The sequence below is a fragment of the Artemia franciscana genome, chromosome 7, assembly GCF_032884065.1.
Source record: "Artemia franciscana chromosome 7, ASM3288406v1, whole genome shotgun sequence".
NCBI classification, from domain to species: domain Eukaryota; kingdom Metazoa; phylum Arthropoda; class Branchiopoda; order Anostraca; family Artemiidae; genus Artemia; species Artemia franciscana.
In genome coordinates this window covers 33,055,019-33,079,230 of record NC_088869.1, presented here as the reverse complement: position 1 = coordinate 33,079,230, position 24,212 = coordinate 33,055,019, and the positions used below count along the sequence as shown (strand labels likewise).

At 36.6% G+C, this 24,212-nt stretch overlaps 1 protein-coding gene across 2 annotated transcripts; it reads right to left on the bottom strand.

Annotated features, from left to right (window-relative positions):
- Positions 1 to 654: 654 nt before the first annotated feature.
- LOC136028620 (galactosylceramide sulfotransferase-like) lies at positions 655 to 22,833 on the bottom strand. 2 transcript variants are annotated; one of them, XM_065706453.1, is made up of 3 exons: positions 22,727 to 22,833; positions 7,049 to 7,354; positions 655 to 1,002 (listed from the first exon to the last, which is right to left on the bottom strand). In XM_065706453.1, exons 1-3 carry the CDS (start codon positions 22,792 to 22,794, stop codon positions 828 to 830), a joined length of 549 nt encoding a protein of 182 aa, XP_065562525.1. In that variant the 5' UTR covers positions 22,795 to 22,833; the 3' UTR covers positions 655 to 827. The 2 variants fall into 2 exon arrangements, with proteins under 2 accessions (XP_065562525.1, XP_065562524.1); XM_065706452.1 differs by having other exon boundaries at positions 659 to 1,002; positions 6,734 to 7,354.
- Positions 22,834 to 24,212: the final 1,379 nt, after the last annotated feature.

Below are 24,212 nucleotides of genomic sequence, written 5' to 3'. Positions count from 1 at the left end.
TCTAGCGATTTCTAGTCAACGACCAAGCAATTTATGTGCTGATTTAGTGATTTTTTTTTAGTGGTGGCAACCCTGCCGACAGCAAATTATAGTTACGAAGAATTCTGGTGATCCAAGGTGATGGACAATAGCCTTTGTATCTACAAAATGTTCAGCATAGTAGCGTGTTGATCCAATGAATGATGATGGGATGATTGCAGCATTACTTTTTCAGCAACAACTGCATTCTTTTTGACACTTAAGTCGTTGATAAGTAGGGTATCGCCTACTCTATTATTGGCCAAAATCGATTTTTGATTAAATTTTGCCCCTTAGATGTGATTGCATTCCACAAGAATAGACGTATCGACAATATATAGTTGGAAAAGACGTTCATCAGAATGCAAAGCATTAAAACCTGTCTCCCGCAGGTTGGGTGTTTCAGCTTGCAAAGAAAGGCTTTTGTCGCGTGTAGGTCGAAAAGCGATACGATACTAGGCTAACTCAAACCACGCTAGATATGAACGACTTGCATTGGTTGTCCAAAATGGCGCGCCTACGGTTCGTCCTGACGTTCGAGCAGGATGAAATAATCTGAAGATAAAACATTCCACGCGATGTTTAATTTTCTTCAAACTAACAACATTTTTCTCGTGTTGTTTTACAATACTTTAATTTGATGAAATACTATAGTCAGCATTAAGAATGAGAATAATGCATATTTTATTACATGCCGGACGGTTGAACCGTCCATCCTATCTGGCGTTGTAAAAATGAGCTGGATATTGTGAGTTTATTGTCCCAGTAAAGCAGCACGTTGATTTACATTATCCTAACAATAAGATGACTCACCTGTTAGAGTCTATATGGTTCCAATCGAATGTACCAAATCTTTTGTCTAAATCATGATACTCTGATGTTGTGTTTAGGCTTGTCTGACAGAAATTATGCATTCTATTGTTAATGCTTTGGAGTGTCTTTACATTCTGGATTATTCTGGGCGTTATTCGATCTTCAAGAAGCCTGAAGAACAGAATAAATAAGATTAAAATCTAAGTTTTATAATAAACTGCCAGGGGCTTGTCTTTTCAAGCAGTCAAAACCAGGTTACTAATACAAAACCTGCTGATCGACGTTAACAATAAAAAAAACCGAGTAGCTGAAGGGGAATTCTATAGAAAGTCTGTATTTGCTAAATGACATTGCGGGTTTTATGTATCTGTCCTTGCTGCAATTTATGAAATTTTATAATCAAGTTCCAATGAGGGCCGCCGTTGGAGAGTGGAATTGGGTGTGGCTTACTCATGGCTTGATAATTTCATGAAATATGCGTCAGAAAAGTAAGTTTTCCAAATAATGATGCAATCGTGCAAATATTATTCGTATTAATCGAAATCTACGTAAAAATGATACCCACCCGTCTCCAAAAAGTGTTTGAAACGCTGTAACGTATTTGAAACATCATAGCATATTTTATTATTATTATTAGTTAATTGTTCACCTCCGACACTAACATAGTGAAAATATAACTGTAATCGCTTGGTATCACAGGAGCTTGTCTCGCCCCATCTACTTTGAAGATAGTCGACGTAAAGCATATGAGAGACATTGCATAATCTCCAAAGCTATGATGCAATAAAATTTTGTGATGGTAGACGTAATTATGCTCGGCAACGGCAAGCTACTGGCACGCCAAAACAATTTTGGCGGCACCCCACCAAAAACTTTTCGGTGGCACACCGTCAATTGATCGGCGTTTATTCTATTTTTCGAATTTTTGGCTTCTTTTTGATAAGTTTTGGAAACCAAATTGGCATCAGTTATTTACGGAATTCCTTCTAAGTAAGAATTCTTGGGATCCTTAATTCCTTTTAGCTTCATAGCCATGACCGAACCACGGATAAAAGAGGAGCGAGACATCAATCTTAACTTCTCCCAAACATTCTTCAAATCCAAATGACCTACTATGAGACTTTAAACTGCTCGAAAATCAAGGATTTGAACTCCTCTCCTGACGGAGAAGGAGCGAGACAAGTCAAACATCTTTTACATTGCTCAGATAACGATTGAGTCAATAAGTCTACAACACTTGTTAAAACTTTAGATAAATTTTTTTCAAAGCTTCTTGTTTCAAAGTTTCAGAACTTTGATATAAAGTATGATCAATTACATTTATTTTGAGCAGTCTTTCACGGTAGGGTTTGTGTGTACGACACGTCAAAGGAAATCTTGAAGTAAAATTAAACCTACATCGTCGGTAATTGTCTCATTGTTAATAAATTTATCAAAATTATCTTCTAAGTGCTCTTTTGTTGACAGGGCGATTTCAATTGGTATCAATTTCTAGGGTTTAACCCTTTTCTAGAGAATACTGTTTACAAGTCCTGCGCTTATTGGCAGTAGCAGTGAAAACGACCTACCACCCGCTTGAGCAAGTCGTTTTATTTTAGAATACTTTTTCTTGTTTTTGTAAGCTAGGGCACGTACAAGTAAACAATACTGTTTGTCTGTTACCTAACATTTTCTGGCAGTTGAACATTGCCTTCAGTCAAATTTAAACAAAGCTCAGATAGGAGACTAATGAATTCATTCTCATTCCCTTGTTTGATCCCTTTCTTGGCCACGGTTTTGAATTACCTAGGACGGAAAATAAATGTCTGTTTCCATGTAGTCTCTTCAGTTTCCAGATGGCAACTAATGACCTTTTTTTACTGTTCACGGGTATATCTATGGTAATTTCAGTGTAAAAAATATCAGTGGATACACTTAAATTCTCGGTTGTGATTGGATTGAGATTCAGTAGGATGTAACCACAGGGTTTATTTGTAGTTTGATTATATGCTGAGAGTATAGAAGTTTCGGTTCACTGAGATATATTGGTTTGTTTTAAATTTATGAGAGAACTTGAATCACGAAAAACCCTCTAGATGATGCAGTAAGTACAATTCAAAGCAATTGTGTCCTCATACATTTGTTCTGATAAAAAGGATTGTGGAGCGTGACGGTTACAGAAATTTTCATGATTAGATTGGACCGTGAATAATTGTAACATCTCCTCACACCCTTCTTCAGTGGATTCAGCTGTTTCATCACTAACCAACACCGCGTTTGGTTCAATAATATCAAACACGTCAAGTCCCCGCATGAATATTGTTAAGGGTGCGATAGTCTTTATTTTATCATAGGACTCTTGCCCCACGCTATAGCAATAGTAGATTTTTTTGAGTTTTCACAGAACATTTAATTATGATTTTGAACTACTTTTAGTGAAAGTGTCGTTTTGCCAGACATTGATGGCCCGCAAAGAAACAGTGTGAAAAGAGTTTTAAACTGATATACATTACTCTTCTTGCTGATAAAATACAACTAAACTAACCTAACCTCAATCTCCTGAATAAATATTAGTTCTCTATGTTAAAAAAATAAAAAATAAAATATATATTTTCTTTAATGTAAGTAAATGCAGTACAAATTTAAAAAAACATATTTGATAATCATTGAAACAAATTTACTTAGGGACTTAACATATTTACATGGGCGGTAATCAACATCATAAAACGGGCACTTAAAAACACTTGTACATTTCAAAACATTTAGGCATGCAGACCTGCGAGCGCAATGGTCACTGCAAGAATCCGTGTGGTGCGGTGGAAATTCACAGTCTCCAAAGGCCGGGCCGGGCCGGGAGGCAGGGGAAATAGTAGTATAAAATTAAACATTTTTTAAAACAATGATTCCACCTTACGCAAAAAAATAAAATACATTACAAAAACACTATGAAATGCTACTCAGTTGGAGACTGATCAGACCCACCTCTCATCAAATATAGAATTTTCTCCAGACCGACACGATGTCTATGCTCTACATATACTTCTCGATTTGAAGTAAGGTAATGGCTCTGTGGTAATAATTTCACACCGTCCGCGTACGCACAGACTGGGTCCGATATGGCTGGCATGGCATTTTCTCGAGTATAAATGTATAGTTTCTAAACTTAAGAGCGAATCGTTATGACCTTCGCTCTTGGAACTAAATTATTTAATGCACAGTTGCTCCAAATAAATAGACCCGTCCCAGCTATTGTAGTCCATTTGAGAGCTAATGTGCTCCTAATTTTCTCAATATCTTAATAAATTTTAGTTTTAACTTTAAGTCAATCAGTATCCTTTGAATAAACTTAAACTTGTCCCTCCCCCGGCCATTGAAGTTTACACATATTTTAATAAATTTCAAAATGATTTTTTTTTTAATTCATAAAATGGCACTCCAGCGGCTGTATTTTATTTATGACTACGCTTCTTTTTTCTATGTAAAAGGACCATATTGGAGCTTATGATCGTGAACGATTTGAAATTCGGATTGGCAATGATTTGGGCACATTCTTTTGGGTCGATTACAACGTAATGACTACTCTAATGGTGCACACTCTCGCTGATCTTACCCAAGGCTGAATTTAAAATGAGCATAAAGCTTTCTTTTTTAACCTTCTTTTTTGCCTAAAAGCATTTACTGACAATAAACGTGTCTATAAACGTCTATAAACGTTCTCATTTACAGATTTTGATTGAAGTGGATTGCTCTATAAATCCTTATGACCTTGAAACCGTTGGCACGCATCCACCATAAAAGAATGTGGTGTACGACAATATTCTATTTCGGACGAAAATCAACAATGAGTTTTTGTTTTGAAGGTTTCCAATGCATACCTCCATATTCTACCAAAGAAATATTATAGGGACTCTGTGAATCCCTAGACACCGAGCGGCTTATGCACACTATAAAACAAAGTCCTTTTCCAAGTCATGAAGTTCCGCTGGTATCTCACCATCAATTTCGAAAACCATCCTTGCGATCCATTCTCCGTAACAGTGGTAATGTAGAGGAAACATGGACTATAAGGATTTTCCAGACATTTGTAATTCCCAAACAGCAAAGAGTAGTGACACATTGCCGAAGGGTAAAGGGATTTCATATCCAGAAAAGCAGCATTCGACTTTTTACTAGTGTGTTGTCCAGTAAGGTCGGTTTCCAGGATATGATATCCGTGACAAACATTCTCATCCCCCATGGATCTTTTTACAAACAAGGGCTCATCCATGTCGGTGATCAGACCTCTTTTTTCTCTTGATTTTAAAAATTAAGCCGTCACCAGACGAATAGTTGAAAAATAATATCCCAGATTCCCGAATTCCTCATAGATTTTATCCGTGTTTGTACATACAATATCCAGCAACATCAATGCATCGCTTGCTAGGTACATTTTACAATAATACTCCCGATTTTTATCCACAAAACTTTCAAAGAAAGGAAAATCTTGGCCCAAAATTTTTCGGGAAATTCAAAGCTGGCGGTGGTGCATTAACGGTCGTGAAATGAATCATAAAATGCTTTGATGGGTGGTAATTTTTCCTAAGGCAGCCTCGAAGTGGAGTTGTAGTAGTATTCTTATGGGTATGTGCCCTTACATGCAGGTCAATCATACAGTTCATCATCTGGAATGAACTATTAAGGAGGGGAAACTTTAAATCGCCGCTATTTTGTACTTGAACTAATTGGCATAAGGATTTGGGATAAAAACTGTAGGAATCTAAAAAAAGGATTTTGTTCAAGTAAGTTTCACCATTTTCAATCTTTTCTCTTTTGAATTTTAAGAGCAGCAACTTTTCGGATGATTTGGGTATGGTATTACATGAAAAAAAACCATCTACCGATGCACCATCTATAATTTCACCTTTCTAAAAACTGTCCTACGCTGCTAATATGAATTTTAAATCAAAGTTGGAATTGCGAATGCAAACCGGTAGAAGGTATTACCGCTTAACATTTAAATTACATGATTCATGTGCCAGTCCACAAAAGTTAATCTCCCCCACCCCGAAGAAATTGGATTACTTAAATGATCATGTTGGTGGATTGGTGTTTACCCAATACCTTTAAAAAATTTCCCATTGAAAACCCCTCACATTTCTTTATTTGTAACAGCCAACTTGTCCTAAGGTGATTGAGTCGTTGAGTAATTTACGTTGTGCAGCCGTGAAATTGAATTATTAGCTGTTTGATCAAGTGCAACTATAGCTGTGCCTATATAATTATCCCCATCCAATGTCTCAAATATCTCTACCGACTCCATGGTATTATTAGTATATCCTTACGTATGAGCATAAGAGATTGAAATGACTTCATGTTCTTTAACATGATTTGACTTCAGTAGATCGTATATGTTTCTTAGTTTAGCTTTGATATCTTATGCTATCTTGTCGCTCTGCAGGAGCGAATTACGAAAATTTTTGAACAGGAAGATAGCGTTGTATCCCGAATCCACCTCCATAACGGGTATTCATGACTCTTACAGTGACACAAGTGATGTTTTAATTTCAAGTATGTACACAATCTAGACAAACGCATTAGACAATAATAGCATGTCCCTTTACGTCCCCTTTTACCCTCACTAAAAACGAGATTAATATTTGGAATTAAAAAGAAATTTTCAATTAAATCAGACTTTAGATATCTAGCTTTCTGTAACTTGGAGTGGGCATTTACACCGTAATCTACTAATAGTTAGAGAAGAATATTCGGAACAACCTAGCAAAGTAAAGACTGCAGGAGGGATAGTTCCCCTCTAATTGTAGCGCAATTTGAACGGGAAAAACAAATCTTATTTAGAAGCTTAACTGCAGAGATGTAGAAGTGGGAAACACACCCCCTATGATCAATTAGTGTGCATAAATGATAATGGTATAAATAACTTTACCTTTTGAATTTTTTGTAGAGCAATGTATCAGCTTGGTTCCAGTTTCCAAGTATTTCTTCCTGCTTTTTAGATAAATAATATTTCTTTTTTTCATCTCTAAGGTTTATTGGTATGTAATTGAAATACGAAATAGGAAATCCTGTCATATCTCTTAGTATCATTAGGGACTCATCAAAAAATTCAGAGATCAGCACTAGGTCAAACATTTTTTCTGTCCTCTGAATAAAATTGTTAATAGCTGTTATGTTGTCAAAATCTGACTCATCAAGTCCAAGAAACCAAGAAAGAGGGTTTCTTCCAAAAAGTTTCACAAACCTTGAATTATTTGTAATTTCGTTCCTTTCTAGCTTGTCAATAAAGTCCTCTATTGATGTTACATTATAAAACCCTCGAAGGTCGAAAAAGTTGAACATAGATTCAAACTGAATAGGCGGCCTTCTAAGCATTGCAATACGTAACGCATCAGTGTCTAACATGTGCTTCATTTCGGTTCTGTTCCAGTGGTTATCCTCAATTACCAAGTTGAAATCTTTTATTTCTCCCCAAGTAACATCCTTCAACCTTCCCATCGCTATAGATTCTGAAGCCAAATCTGTGTACCAGTTGTTGAAATAAGCAATCCTAAAAATTTGAAATCATTTAGGAAGAATCTCCTTTTATCAAACAGTTCATTGTAATAATCTTTAATTAAGGAGAGATTTGGACCAATAGTAACTGACTTTTTTTTTGAATTTTTTTTTTTTATTTTGAACCATAATGACTCGCTGTTTACCCTAATAGGTGAAACCAAGACCAGAGGAGTTTTTTTTATGATTTTTCATTTTTCTTAGTGACATTCCAATCAAACAGTTCGTGATAACGATTTGTAGTAAGGAGTGATCCGACTCAATAGTAACCGAAACTCTAAAAAACAGAATTTTGATACCAATATGTACATCAAAAGAATCTGACTTTAATGCTAATTTTCTATATACAAGTTTCATGAAGTTTCATCACAAACTGTTTTTTATTTAAATTCTCATTGTATTTTTAAATTAAAAACTAATTTTTTAAGTGAAAGGAAGAAGCGATATTAAAAACTATAACGACCAGAAACTATTCCGTATATAAAAGGGGCTGTCTCCACCTCAACACCCCGCTCTGTACGCTAAAGTTTTTTAATGTTTTAAAAAGTAGAGTTGTGATGAAGAGTTAAAAATTTGGGTAAAAAGCGGGCGTTGAGGAGGGGACAGCCCCTGTCATATACTGAATAGTTGTTCGTTTTAAGTTTTAATATCGTTTTAAGTTTTAATATCGCTCAGCTTACTAAGAGATGAAACCAAGTTAAAAATTAAAAATAAGTCTTTTTAATTTAAAAGTATGAAAAGAAGACTTAAAAGGAACAGAAACTGTTCCGTACACGAGGAAGCAAACCTCTACTTATTGCTTCGCTGTTTACACTATGAGGTGAAACCAAGACCAGGGGAGTTTTATGCTATTTTTCATAGGTGCGAATTCATTTTGTTAATGATATTCTAATACCATAGGAAAGAACGACTATTGAATGCCTCGATGTTTACGCTAAGAGGTGAAGCCAAGACCAGAGGAGTTTTTGAAATTTTTCATAGGTCGGAGATGCAACAATGGGACGCTTCTTTTATTTTTCGTTGATTTAAGTATAAAGTAAGGGGCTACTTTAAGACTAACAAGAGCTAAGAGCTCATCTGGCACTTGTGACGAGATCGGATGAGCTCTACCAAAATTCTAAGAATCAATAGATTGATTCAAATAGAAAATAAGAGACTTAATACCAGTCGGGATTTAAAATAAGAGCTCTGAGACAAAGTCCTTCTACATATCCAAATTCATTAAGATCCGATCACCCACTCGTAAGTTAAAATACCTAATTTTTTCTAATTTTTTCTCTCCTCTCAGCCCCCCCAGATGGTTAAATGGGGTAAAATAAATTTATCAAGTGAATTTGTGCAGGCTCCTGACACGCCTACCAATTTTCATCGTCATAGCACATCCAGAAGCACCAAACTCGTCAAAGCATGGGACCCCTCCTCGTAACTCCTCCGAAGAGAGCGGATCCAGTTCGCCCACGTCAATCACGTATCTACGCATTTACTTATTCTACCCACCAAGTTCATCCCAATCTCTTCACTCAAATCGTTTTCCAAGATTTCTGGTTTCCCACTCCATCTCCCCCCCCCCCAATGTTAAAAGATCTAATCAGGATTTAAAATAAAAGCTCTGAGATATGAGTTCCTTCTAAATACCAAATGTCATCAAGATCTGGTCACCCGTTCTTAAGTTAAAATACCTGAATTTTTTCCAATTTTTCCGAATTAACACCCCCCCCCCAACTCACCCAAAGAGAGCGGATCCCTTCCAGTTATGCCAATCACGTATCCAGAAATTATATTTATTCTTACCATCAAGTTTCATCCCGATCTCTCCACTCTAAGTGTTTTCCAAGATTTCTGGTTTCCAAGATTTCTGGTTTCCAAGATTTCTGTTTCCCGCCTCTAACTCCCTATGTCCCAGGATCCAATTCGAAATGAAAACGGAGCATCTGAGACATAAGATCTTTCTATATTAAGTTTCATTAAAACCCGATCACCTATTCGTATGATAAAAAAACCTCAATTTTCATGTTTTCCAAGATTCCCAGTTTCGCCTCCAACTCTTCCCAATATCTTCAGATCTGGTCGTGATTTAAAATACGAGCTCTGAAGCACAAGATCTTTCTAAATATCAAATTTCATTAAGATCTGGTCACCCATTCGTAAGTTACAAATGCCTCATATTTTCTTATTTTTCTCAACTACCCCTCCCCCTCAACTCCCCTAAAGAGATCGGATCCAGTCCGGTTATGTCAGTCACGTATCTTGGACTTATGCTTATTCTTCCCACCAAGTTTCATCCTGATCTCTCCGCTCTAAGCGTTTTCCGGAATTTCCGGTCACCCCAACTCCCCCCAATGAAACTGGATCCGGTCGTAGAATTAAAATAAGAGATTTTAACTATGAGGTCCTTCTAAATATGGAATTTCATTAAGATCCGATCACTCCTTCGTAAGTTAAAAATACCTCATTTTTTCTAATTTTTCAGAATTAACCCTCCCCCAACTCTCTCAATGAGAGCGGATCCATTCCAGTTATGTTAATCATATATTTAGGATTTGTGCTTATTTTTTCCACCAATTTTCATCCCCATCCCTCCACTCAAAGCCTTAACCGAGATTCCCCCCCCCCCAACTCCCTTCAATGACACTGGATCTGATCGGGATTTAAAATAAGAGATCTGGGTCACGAGGTCCTTCTAAATGTGAAATTTCATTAAGATCCAATCACTCCTTCGTAATTTAAAATACTTCATTTTTTCTAATTTTTCAGGATTAACCCTCCCCCCAACTCCCCAAAAGAGAGCGGATCTGTTTCGATTATGTCAATCACGTATCTAGGACTTGTGCTTAGTTTTTCCGCCAAGTTTCATCCCGATTTCTCCACTCTAAGCATTTTCTTAGATTTTAAGTTTCCCCCCCTCCAACTCCCCCCAATGTCAATGGATCCAGTCGGGATTTAAAATAAGAGCTTTGAGACACGATATCCTTCTAAATGTCAAATATAATTAAGGTCCAATCACCTGTTCGTAAGTTAAAAATACCTCATTTTTTCTAATTTTTCCGAATTAACCGTCCTCCCACTCCCCCCCCCCAGATGGTCAAATTGGGAAAACGACTACTTTTAATTTAATCCGGTCCGGTCCTTGATACACCTGCCAAATTTCATTGTCCTAGGTTATCTGGAAGTGCCTAAACTAGCAAAACCGGGACAGACAGACCGACCGACAGAATTTGCGATCGCTATATGTCATTTGGTTAATATAATACCAAGTGCCATAAAAACGAACAGAACTCTTCACAGCATTCACGAACTTTTCACAGTTTGAACAAAGATGCCGTATGTAGCTTACTTCTCTGCACAAAAAATGACACAGCAAAAGAATAGTCAAAATATTTATGTTATTTGCTTAGTATTTCATTATTAATTTAAGAATTAGTTGATTCTCAGATTTGTCTGGGTTCTTAGAAAACCCCACAAGGTTTTATGTCTGGAGGGAAGCTGGCTGCTTCCTACTCCTTGATCTGGAACCAGATTGTATTGACATCATCAACAGCTACAAGAGGTTCCAGTGAAAGCATTGGCCAGATCATAGATGGATAGATAGTTAGATGGATAGGTATTTGTTGCAACCAAAGCCACTTAGGGGCCATGGCAAAAAAACAACAACAAATAATACAAAATATTACCATATGATACTAACTCACATAACAGAAAATATAATAATAACTATCAAAAAGCATAACAACTGCAAAAAGAGAACAAAAACAAAAAGGCACATAATACCATAAAAGTCACATAATTACACAAAATTTCACACACATGATCAATACATTTTAAACATTTTAAAGCTACATGTATCATGGTTATAAAAAAGAAAAAAGAAATGCTTCAAGCACACCATATAAAATAACTTTCAACACTCTTTTCTTGTCCCGCCTATCGTCCACCCTCCAAAAATCTCTCTCTGTCTTACATGGCTGCACGTACGTACCTCCCCAGATTCTTAATATCCACTTTACACTTTATTTCTAAAATTCCAAACATCCAATCGTTCCCATTTACCCCAATCCCAAATGTTTCTACCCTCAAATCCTTTAACTCCTTACAATTGCACATAAAGTGCTCTAAGTCCTCATTTTCTCCGCACATTGGGCAAAAATACGGGCCCCTATGTGACCTAAACCACCCCAAATACTTCCTTCTTTCATCAAAAGGCATAAAACTACCCCTTATTGAAATGACCCACCTTATGTCCTCCCCCGAAGTCCCACTTTAAAATGGTATTCCTCTCCCCATACCTCCTTGACCTCCACGTACACACCTAGAGACGCTCCCGCGGTCCAACTTGCCCGCCATAAATGGATCTCCTGCTCTTGCAGTAGAATCTTTACGTCTTTTGACACGGATACTACTTCCCATCCTATGCCCACCCCATGATTCCAAATTCCTGACATCCCACAACTATTCAAAATTTTCCTTATTTGATTTGGCCATGAATCATTTCTATTATCCTTTTATTATTATTATTATTATTATCGTTTTTAGTGACAACATTCTTTGGCATGGAATGTTTCCAGAAAACGTTCTTAACTCTACGGCAAGATGCGATGGGATTGGTAACTTCATTTGGCTCTAGTGTAACCCCCATATGTGTGTCATTGGAATGGTGGGATATTTGTGTCATGGGACCAATTGAGGGGGTATGAGGGATTTAAAAAAAAGTAATAGTACCGGGATTCGAAGGGGATAAATGGCACTCGGAGTATTTCCCCCTATACTACTCAAAAGTAATCAGAGGGCAACTATCCCAACACCCTCGCCCTCTTTTCCCCAAATACATCAGATCAAAATTTCGAGATAGTCATTTTGTTCAAAATAATTCAAAGATTATACAACAATGTTTACAGGGCTTAAACAAATCCCAAGAGCCTGGGGGACATAGCTGAAAGTTAGGCCCCGGGGCATATATGGTTTTTATGGAAGGGGTGATCGTAAATCTTCAGAGGAGGTTCATTTGATTTGAAATTGGAAATTCTAGTTTTTTTTCTTAAGAGTCAAAAATGATCAGAAGGCAACTAGTCCCCCTCCATGCCATATTTTTTACAAATATATCAAATCGAAATTCTGAGATAGCCATTTTGCTCATAATAGTCCAAAGATTACAAAACAGTGGCTCCAGGGTTCAAACAACTCCCCGGAGCCCAAAGGAAAAGGATTTAAATTATGCCCTGAGGGTACATAAGGTCTTATTGAAATTATTGAAAAATCCAGTAATTATATCTTTGGGGTTTTCAGCCCCCCCCCCCCCCCCCCACAGCCCTCAGGACAAGGGCATTAAGTTAGGCAAGTCGTCCTTTGTTTCCATATAGTATATGATTTTGAGAAAGCTGGGCATGTTTGACTTTTACTTTCCAAAACGACAAATGGCATTCAGAGGAGCCTTTCAGAGAATGTGAAAGGGGAGTGTTGAGCTAAATCAGAGCACGTTATTTGCATACAGGTTGTCAAAAGGGCAAAACTCAAGAAAGACTGGGCGTATTGCTTAGAAACTATCAGGAAATTATAAGGGAAATGATCAATTGACCTCACAGGCAATATTTTCATGTTACTATTACTACTGCTACTACAACTACCGCAACTACTGCTCCAACCACTACTAATACCACTACTATCGCGACTACTATTACTACTACTACTACCAGTAAAACAACGTCGTCCGCCAAGGCTGAGGATATTGAAATGAAGATGTGGGGAAATTCAAAGCAGAAAGTCGAGCTAAATCAAAACATTCTGTGTGCACACAGATTGTCCAAAAAGCGCACCAGCAATATTTAAGATGACACTTCTGGGGCATCATGAGGGGGATGTTCAACTTAACAAAAGACAACATGTACAAGCTACTACTGATATTAATACTGCTGCTACTACAGTTACTACTGCTGCTAATACAAAGCTACTAATGCTAATACCTCTCTTAGTACTACCTCTACTATTATGATACTGGTACTATTAATTCTAAGCGAATGAAGGTGAAAATATGACAGAATATTAAGGAGAAATTAGAACTAAATCAAAACACACTATGTACATGCAGGTCTTCAAAAGGGCGTATCTCGGGAATGGATTCGGGTTTTAACTTGGAACTTTCAAAGAGTACTTAAAGGGGAAGTTCAATTGACCCAAAGGTAATACATATACTACTAACAATATTGCCTAATCCAACTACTGCTTCAATTGTTACTATTTGTAAGGCTAAGAGTATTAAGGTGAAAAGGGCGTCAAAAGGGGGTCAAAAGAGTGCATCAACCATACTTTTGGAACGGTTTACCTTGTAGAGATGAAACTTTCGGTATATCCAAGGGGGATATTCAACTGACCAAAAGGCAATATGGACATGCTACTATTGCTAGTAATACTGCTGATACTGCTGTTACTACTATTATTAATGCTACACCAGTATTGCTATTTATTTATTCTCGGGGCTGGATAAGAGGTGATTGGAACGATCGGACAGGGCCCCGCGTTTGAAAGGGCCCCAGGCTGCCATCAAAATACACACTATATTTTCGAAATTGTTAGATATTCTTAATGACTCATGTAAGGCTTTCTTCTGGAGGTAGATCATTTTTCCAGGCTAAAACTAATAAAAAACTATCTCATATTAACAATGAATAAGGAATAGATAAAATAGTTTCTCAATTATGCCGAGTTAAAGCAAAGACGCAAGGAAATTAGGTTATTAGACAGTTATAGAAGAATTTACAGGACAAAAACTTAGAAATATATAAATTCATGGATTCATATTCGGTTATATAAATTCATATTCAATTAATGTTTGTGTGTTTTGTAAACAAGAAATAATTGTTATTTTTTATTTTATGGATGTATGTATGTTTAAATTTTTTCGAAAATGGCTCCAAATATTTTTGGGAAAATTTGTATCTTGGGATTTTGTGGCCTGAAAAAGCGACCTAGATAGGTATCAAGTTTGAGAAAACACATTTAGAGCCTTCATTTCAGAAAAAAGTCATATGAATAACGTCATATATATGCGCAAATTTCGAAAGGTCAAATCGTCATTTCCAAAGCAGGAGTGTTTTTATAATTTTTAGTGCCTTCGACGCATGTAAAAATACATAAGAAACATAGTTTAGTATAAAATTCCAAAGATAATCAATTAGTTTACAAAAGTAATTTCCGGCAGTTTTATAATGCCTAGAGGACAGAAACGTATACTAACAAGTGCTTAAAATCAACAAATTGGACCGTAAAATGATACAAGATCAAGAGGATGACCTGAGAAATGCAAATTCACAGTGGGTGAGAATGAACAAGCTGGACTATCAAATGTTGCAAGACCAATCCAAGCAACTTAGGCAAAGGGATTTGAAAAAATATTTGAAGTAACGATAATCGAAAAAAAAATATGAAAGTTAGGATACTTGTAAAAATGACAATTGAGTCAAAAACGAAAGTAAGGAACAAAGAAATGTACGGTTAAAAGATAATTGGCAGCGAATGTTAAAAAGAGTCAAAACAAAAGTGACAAATAAAAAATATGCTTACTGAAAAAAACTGAAAGTAATAATGAAAGAATTGAGTAATAAAGAAATATACAGTTAAAACATAAGCGGAAGCAAGAATTACAAAGAGGCAAAAACGAAATTGAAGAACAAAAAAATAGGTTGCAAGACATGCGACAACGACGATCAGAACGAATGGAAAATGAAAGCAAGGAGCAAAGAAATGTGTGGAAAGAAGATAAGCGACAGGGAGAACTAGAACGTGTTAAAATGAAAGTGAAGAGTAAAGAATTGTGTGGTCAGCCGACACGCGAGATCAATTATCACAACCTGTCAAAATGAAAGGGAAGAACCAAGAATTGTGCTGTTAGAATACTAGTGAAAGCAAGAATCAGAACGAGTCCAAAATGAAAGTGAAGAGGAATTTTCAGGGAATGTTGAGGAGGGATAGTTAACTGAATCACAACACGCCATGTGAATGCCGATTGTCAAAAGAGCGTATCAACAATATCTTAGGAACGGTTTCGTAGTGAAGTTGAAATCTAAATTGATTGTTGTGGGGATGTTTAGCTAACCAAAAGACAATACCTGCATTTTAATACTACTACTTCCACTTGTTCTACTACTATTACTCCTGGTACTGTAACTACTACTACTGCAGCTATAAAGAATACTAAAGAATAAAACTATTCGTTCTGGTACTGTTAACTATTATTGCTTCTACTCTTCACTGCTTCTACTGTTACTACTTTTACTACTACTACTGCTGCTAAGCCTAAGGGTATTAGGACAAAAATTGAGGAATATTGAAACAGTAGGAATCTAAATTGAAACCCGCTATGGGCATACAGATTGTCAAGAGGAAGTATCAGCAATGCTTCTGAAATGGTTCATGGTATTAAGTTTAAACCTTCAGCGTGTGTTGATGGTTCATGGTATTAAGTTTAAACTTTCAGCGTGTGTTGAGGAAGATAGGGAAAACAAGACCTAAGAGCTCTTGTTCAAGCTCTTGTTCTTGTTCAAAACAAGAGATCGGATCCGGTCCGGTGATGTCAATCATGCATCTAGAACTTGTGCTTATTCTCGAACTCGCCAAAGCACTAGAAATCACCCCCCCCCCCCAATCCCCCAAAGAGATCGGATCCGGTCCAATTATGTCAATCATGTATCTAGAATTTGTATCTAGAGCTTATTCTTCCCATCAAGTTTTATCCCGATCTCTTCACTCTAAGCGTTTTCCAAGATTTCCAGTTTCTAATATTTTCGTTCCCCCCTTCATTCTCCAATGTCCTCGGATCCAATCCGAATTGAAAATGGAGCATCTGAGACAAGATATCTTCCTATATATCAAGTTTGATTAAGATCTCATCATCCATTCGTGAGATAAACATACCTCAATCTTCAAGATTTCCTCTCCCTCAAGCCCCCAACATGGTCGAATGGGGGAAGCGAATGTTATCAAGTTGGTTTGTGCAGGTCCCTGACACGCCAACCAATTTTTGTCGTCGTAGCACGTCCAGAAGCACCAAACTTGCCAAAGCACTGGAAATCTCCCCCAAACTCCCCCAAAGAGAGCGAATTCAGTCCGGCTATGTCAATCACGTATCTAAGATTTGTGCTTATTCTTCCCACCAAGTTTCATCCCGATCTCTCCACTCTAAGCCTTTTCCAAGATTTCAGTTTTCCCCTCCAACGCCCCCTTATGTCACCGGATCTTGTCGGGATTTAAAATTAGAACTTTGAGACACGAGGTCCTTGTAAATATAAAACTTCATTAAGATCCGATCACCTGTTCGTAAGTTAAAGATACTTCATTTTTTCTAATTTTTACGAATTAACCGTCCTTCCACTCTTCCCCCCCCCCCCAGATGGTCGAATCAGGGAAGCGACTATTTCTGATTTAACATGGTCCGGTTCTGATACACCAATCACTTTATTGATTGTATAAAAAGGAAGTTAGTTTTAAAGTTCATATTTCCATATTTTAGAAGATATGAGAAATCAGCATATCTTCAGTTTCCTGATTCCACATTTCCAAATCTGTTTAAAAGTTTTGCTCTGGAACCTTTTCCCTATTGATCAACTTTATGAACTTTACGAGAAAAGTTAACTAAAGTTTAACTTTAATGCTTGCTCATGTAAAGGTTTACGGAAGGTTAACAAAGCAACTTTATGAAATTTGCGGACTTTATGAACGCCTTCCTTTAGCTTATCTGGAAGTGCCCGAACTAGCAAAACCGGGACCGACAGACAGACAGACCGACGGACAGAAACTGAGTTCGCTACATATAATTTGGTAAATACCAAGAACTATAAAAAACCAATGGTGCTCTTTGCATGCTGCTACTAATGTTACTACTGTTGCTGCAACTACTGCTACTACGCAAGCCAAAGATACTAAGGTGAAGCGTTCAAAGAATGTTTAGGCGGATGTTGAACTAAATCACAGTGAACTATGAGCATGTAGAATGTCAAAAGGGTGACTCAACAATATTTCAAGATCGGCTTACGTTATAAAGTTGGACATTTAAGGACTCATACTACTGTTACTGCTACCATTATTACTACTTCTACTACTACTACTGCCGCTAAAGCTATGGATACTAATAATTAATTTTACTGCTACTGCTACTACTGCTGCTTCTAAAACTAAGGGCATTAAGGCGATGAATTTGGGAAATATTGAAACTGTATAGAACTAAAACGAAGTACGGTCTCAAACTTAATGCTGGAAAATGTGAATATTTAGTTTTTAATACTAAGCATCAAAGTAGTGTTCTTGCTTATGGTTATTTTTCAGTTAAGCTTGTTTCTTCAGTTCGGTGGCTGGGTATTAGTATTTGCTCATCTTTATCGGCTTTTCGATCTTGTGGACTTAATGATATTAAAAATAAACTTAAAATTGGGTACGCGAAAATTGTCCCGAACCGAGGCAGATTTTCACGAAAGGCTTTATTCAAACTTTATTCTACATATTGTGATCATTTTATATTGTTTCTTTCCGGTTTGCGCCCGTTTTTTAATAATCAAGATTTGCAACGTATAAGAGTTCCGTATTTTTGTTATTGCAAATATTTATTGTATCTGCCGCGTTCTTATAGAAATCAGAAGATTATTAGAAAGTTTTGTGCCACTGATATTATTTTTGTTTACAAGAAACTCTATGCTAGGTTAGGTGCTGAGGCCTGTCAACGCTTGGGTCCTCACCACCCTTTGATTAGACTGTATTGATTGTGTTGTTTGTGTTATTTTGTTTTTCTTTCCTTAACGTTTTTACTCCGCTTAAATTGTCAAAACAAGCGCGTAAAAAAAAAAAATTATTAATTATTAGTACACTACGCCCATTTATTGAAAAGTTTCAAGAAAATTTGTTAGTATTAAGTTTAAACTTTCATCATTTGATGAAGGGGACGTTTAAGAAATCAAGGGTGCCCGGCACATACTGCTGTAACGCTACTACAACAATTATTACTACGCAAGCTAAGAATATTAAGTGAAGCTTTCAAGGAATATTCAGCTGGATATTGAAATAAATCAAAAATTTCCAGTGCCCCTTTTCAGAGTCAAAACAGATTGGAAGGCAAGCAGCCCCCTCTCAAGCCCATTCATTTCAAAAACAAATCCAGTCATAAGTTTGAGATAGCCATTTGGTTCAGCATACTAGAACAGTCCAGTAATTATGTCTCCAGGGATATTGGATATGTCAACCCCCCACAGTTATGCAACTTCCCTATAACGCTTTACAACTATATGTTGCTTTAAAACACTTTTGTTACCCGGTTTTAATTAAATATTATTTAAGCGATTTGTAATTATTGCGTGAATTTATTGCCGATTTCTATTTCTGGTTTATTTATGTATGAGTATGTTCATGATGTATGAGTGAATTTCCCTTTGCTTCGTTTGATTTTATTCTTATTTTGTCCTTGGGTTTGTTTTGTTAAATTCTGATTCTCATCAATATTCTGGCCTTTATCTATTAATAATTTTGCGTTCTTACTTGATTTTTATTCGTTGTTGTCGATATTTGTCTCGTACTATTGCTTTCTTTTCTTTAGTTTTGGGTAATATTTTGTACCTCCCTTTTCTGTTTTTGCAGATGGGTTTGTAATTAATAAATAAAAGGCCAAACGGGGCATCATTAGCCTTGAAAACATTTTTATGGGGGGACTGACAAGTACTACCAAGAGCTTTGTTTTCAGCGATTGTAAATGGTCCAGGCGAGAGATGAATCATTCAAATGGTAACAAAGTTTCTATTGCCCCTTTTCAGTGACCAAAACGATTGTCCCACGGGAAAGTGCCGTTTTCTGCCATTTTGGGGCACCAAACCATGATTTTGCCCAAATGTGGACCAATCTGCTATCAACTGAAAATTCTGAAATAGGTAATCGATTAAAAAGCATAAAAAAACTGTGTATCGTGCTTCCTAGTTGCAGAGGAACTAATGCCGAACGATGGTGCAATCGTTCCGGGAAAATCACGTGGTCCATACAAGATAAACTGTTAATATTGACTTTTATCTAAATGCTTAATTTAACTAATCTTATTCGCTTGACTTGTAAAGGAATTTTTCTTAGTGATGTATAATTACACACCAGCTAATTTGAAGGATTGTCGATGGGTCATTGTGTAGGTTGGGGGGGGGGGGAGAGGGGGAGCGCATTGCAATGACCATTCAGGCCAAGTCTACTAAAGCCTTCAGATAAATATAAAATGGGGTTTGGGGGGATTAAGAATCAATCTCTGACCTTTCTTCATTTAGGCTAAGTCTAAATAAGGGCGGTGCAGGATGGTAACCTCCCTTCTCATTGCAGAAAAATGCTTGTGATATTTGTTCTAAAGCTTGATATAAAATAAAATTGATATCTAATCCCTATTGACTCTCGAGAATACTTTTCGTTTACGCCTTTGTAATTGGTGCTGAGAAGAGGGGTGGGGTTATACTGCCCTTCCCACTGCCCGAACCTTTTTGTATGTAGAATAAAATATCCATTTCCGGGGATTGTGAATGGTAATATTTCTCTTTTCCTATGTGTACACAACGTTTCACTGTGTCTAAACATATGTATGCAATGTACTTAAGCTTCAGAAAACCTTGCTGCAGAGGTCGCAATGGCTTCAGCTGCGTTGGACATCAAAAATCCCACAAATTTCCGTCCATACGAACAAAAATACCCTCTCCGTCCACCCGAAGTTCAAGAAAACTACTGTTCATTGAATGTGGACTAAATATTCAAATTCTGTCATAAAATCTAATTCCAATCCAAAACTGTAATTCTTAAGGCAAAAAATTGAAATTGTCGGATACCAATCAACAATTAACGATATTACACAGTTTAATATCAAGAAATCGAGGGTTTATGAGGCCAGCAGCCCACATCATACCTTGGTAAAAACCTATGTATGATTTGAAAACTGTCTATGCACCCTGCGAAGACAGAGGAAAATGTATATAAATAGGAAAATGAGGGATAACCACGTTTTAATTTCGGCAAAAACATATCTCCTTGTAGTACTTCCTCCTGTCTCTTGGGAAATTTTTTGACTGCCCTCATGTTGTCCCTCACCTCCATACTATCTGTACCAGTAAGGAGATTAATGTAATTTCCTGTGTTTGACAAATTTTTTCGCAACAAAAGGGGAGCTAAAACCCACAGCACCCATAGTTCCCACCCATTTATTCCGCATAAATTCCCAGCAATGAACGATTAGTTTTGACAAATTAGAGACTAGTTTCGAACCCCCACCCCGTCTAGACCTTCTTGTATATTTATATAAAGGCTTCCTCCCCTGGAAAGCAAACAAATATTGAAAATTATTATCATTAGAAAATATTAGATATTCCCATTTAAATTTTGGCAAAAACACAGCTCCAAGGAGAACTCGCTGCCCCCTCTCCCCTCGGGGATTTAAAAGGTGTTGCTTCACGTCCCTCCATTTTGGACAAGTAAGCATATGAATGTAATCTTCTATTCTACAAAGAAAAAGTTCTGCAATAAGATGGGAGATATCACCCCACAGCACCGATATTACAGACTTGATCCAAAAATACTCACATAAATAAAGGAAGATTAGTTATGAAATTATCCTCCTTCCCCTCTAATAGCCCTATGATTTAACTGTTAAAAGCTAGTGTTGATAAGAACAAAAATGAAGCCGAACTCTGTTTTCGCTATCTTATATAAGCCACGTGTAATTAAAGAGCTGTGCGTCAGTCGGGTCTCGAAAGGACGTATCTCCATAATTGTAGATTTTCAGAAGAGGCAAAAAAACTTGCAACCTTTCTATTTCTCGTCTGATAATCGCAAAACAAAAATCGCCATGATTTAACTGTTAAAAGCTAGTGTTGATAAGAACAAAAATTAATCCTCCAAATCTCAGTTGAGATAGCTCCCATTTCGTTATCTTATATAAGCCATGTGTAATTAAAGAGTTGTACGTCAGTAGGGTTTCGAAAGGACTTATCTCCATTATTGTCAATTTTCAGAAGAGGCAAAAAAACCTCACAACTTTTTTATTTCTCCTCTGATAATTGCAAAACAAAAACAGGTTGATATGTAAATCAATACATATCAATTCATTTTAATGGCACTCACCAGTCGGCCAAGTGCCATATAATGATCATAAATTCTGTCCGTCTTATCTGTTGGTCGGCGTGTCGGTCCCGCTTTTGCTAGTTCGGACACTTTCAGATAAGCCAGGACGATGAAAGTTGGCAGGCATATCAGGAACCGGACCAGATTAAATTAGAAATAGTAGCTTTCCCGATTCGATCATCTGGGGGGGGGGGGATTGTAGGGATGGTTAATTCGGAAAAATTAGAAAATTAGTTATAAAAATGTCTCCTTACAAGCCTACATAGCGCAGTGGATATGGCGTTGGTATTGTACCCCAAAGGTCGTAGGTTCAATTCTTGACAGAGATAGTTTTATATATAAGTTTCTGTTTCTTGCTCTACCATTTTCAGTATTAATTTTTATTTTAATTTCAAAACTTTTTTAAAATGTCTGGCCTTGACTAGCACTTTTGCCAAAAGCATCAGAATGGATCACGTTTTATGGTAATTAAATCTGAAATTTGCTATAGTATGGGACAGCAAGCGTAGGAGGAGCTAAGGCAAGCGATGAATTTAAAGTGATCAAAATTATGTAAAAAGTTATTCAGTTTCAGAGGCAGAAATCCCAAACAGTGGGATTTTCTTTTTCTTTTTGCGGTTGTTGTGAGGTTTTCTTTTGCTCTTCTGAAAAGCTATAATTATGGAGTTACGCCCTTTTTATACCTGACTGATGTGTAAACTATTGATTGTTTAAAATAACTACCATAATGATGTTAAAGCATCCATCTTCCATGGGAAGAGAAATCAAAATTACTTAAAATTTCATTGCTCAAGTGCAAATAACCGAGTTGATTCTACCACAATATTTCTTTCTAACTATCTTTCTACGCCATTTTCAACCAAACTATTCCAAGTAACACTTCTGCAGGAACTTCCACAATTTTGGAGGAAACCCTGAAAATTACCTGTAGCCATGCTAAACTTACGTTTATTCTATCTTACAGTACGTTTTACAGTATCTTACAGTACGTTCACGTTTTTTGAAATAATCTTCGAATGGCAAAAGTCAACCGGAATCTTGAGATTTTGTATTTCGTTCGTGGATAGAAGGAAATATTATGAATAAAAAGTCTTTTACTCTTTATCATATTAGGAGCCACAACCACAATAATGGACATTTGAGTAGCTTAGTTTTTCAGTATCTTCACCTACATTAATGGAAAAGTGTAACGTTATAAGATTATTTACAAAAATTAATCTCTTCATAAGAAGAAGCTTCTAAATCAACCAATATAACCTACCTTAATAGAATATCTGCTAGAGTAGTCCCAGACACTTTAAAACCCTTGGCAAAAGCTATTTGACGCATGGCAAATAAGAATTGAAGAAAATGGCAAAAGAAAGAGTTGCATTTATATCTCCGTTATATTTCGGCATATTTTGGTATATACGCAGACCGGTTTATAGTTGTTGATTCATATAATTTTCTTTTACTTAATTTTAAGTCACAGTGCAAGTAATTACCTTGGTCTCATTTTTTCCCAATACTTTAGGGCAATAACCTTCCTGTAGTGATGAAATTAATTCGATAAAGCAACAGAACTCAAATGCGATCTTAGAGCAATTACAACACGAATGCTGCTTTGAACAAGGGTAAAGGTGCTGATAGAGGCTGGAAGGCGATACATCCCCCCTTCCTCCTGAGGAAATAATATTTTTATGAAAAACGTAAATTTTTGTAAGATATCGAAAAAAAATACACTTTTGCCATAAATTCATTTTGCCCCTCCGTTAACTGGAAAAGTCTTTATGGCTTTTTGTCATCAAGATCACAGACTCTACTGTGGTCTGTGATCAAAACTACGCATAGTAAAAAGAGATCGATCATTACAAGTTTGGATATATCGTTTGCTTCATTTTAAATTTTCTGTGAAAAGTTTCTGTTTAAGCATCCATATGTACATTCGCTTGTTTTTGTTTCTGGACCTTTTGAATGGTGGCCCAGTTAAGATTAGTACCCATTCTTGGGAAAAAGTTTTTTCTTTGCGTATGAAAGTGAACAAACGTATAGATAATTACATAGGTTTTTTTTTCAATATAATGCAAGATTCAAGTATATGAAACGATATTTATATAAAAAAAACTGCATTAAAAAAGAACATGTAAATCTGCTGCTCAAATTCAATTGGCTTGTCGTAAAGACTGGCAACCGTCTTGATATTAGTCAGGTCGACACATTTCACAACAAAGTCATCATAATTTGTCATAATATGGGAAGTGGACAGTTTTTTACCATGAAATTGTTTAGTTCTTGCCTTCGGCCGACAAAATTTGATGGATAGAAAGTTTCCAAGAACGCATACTTAAAGAGTTACTTGTAAAAATCCTTAACGAATTACACCTTTAAAGCACTGTCGTAATTATTTTTATCATTTTTGTTTATGTAGATTTCGTATTCTCTGGCGAAATATGGTCAAATTATTCATAGTAGTAAATGGTATGCAAAGAGTGAGTGCCCTGTCAATAGGAGCCGAACTGTGGAGAAGGCATGGAACCCAAAGCCACTGAGGCAAGGGTGTAAAATATGCAAGTGGCACATATTTTAAACGTGGATTTTTTAATGGAAAAGGGGGATTAATTGTTGCCAATCGTTTTACGATTGGCTCGAAACTTACAAGGCCCGTTCTGTGGGTCAAAAGTATCACACTTGCTATTGTAGCAGGGTGAGGGAGGTCAGGGGCCTGGAAATGGGTCAATTTTTATGGCCCTGATTAGTTGTATTTTAAG

What these genes read in the sequence shown, in the direction of transcription:
- LOC136028620 (XM_065706452.1), bottom strand. Translation starts at nt 22,794, where the DNA reads ATGCGTCAAATAGCTTTTGCCAAGGGTTTTAAAGTGTCTGGGACTACT. An exon ending in CTAGCAGATATTCTATTAAG is followed by an intron (nt 7,355 to 22,726) that starts GTAGGTTATATT and finishes TCAAATTTTTAG; the next exon opens with GATTGCTTATTTCAACAACT. An exon ending in CTCTACAAAAAATTCAAAAG is followed by an intron (nt 1,003 to 6,733) that starts GTAAAGTTATTT and finishes TCTGTTCTTCAG; the next exon opens with GCTTCTTGAAGATCGAATAA.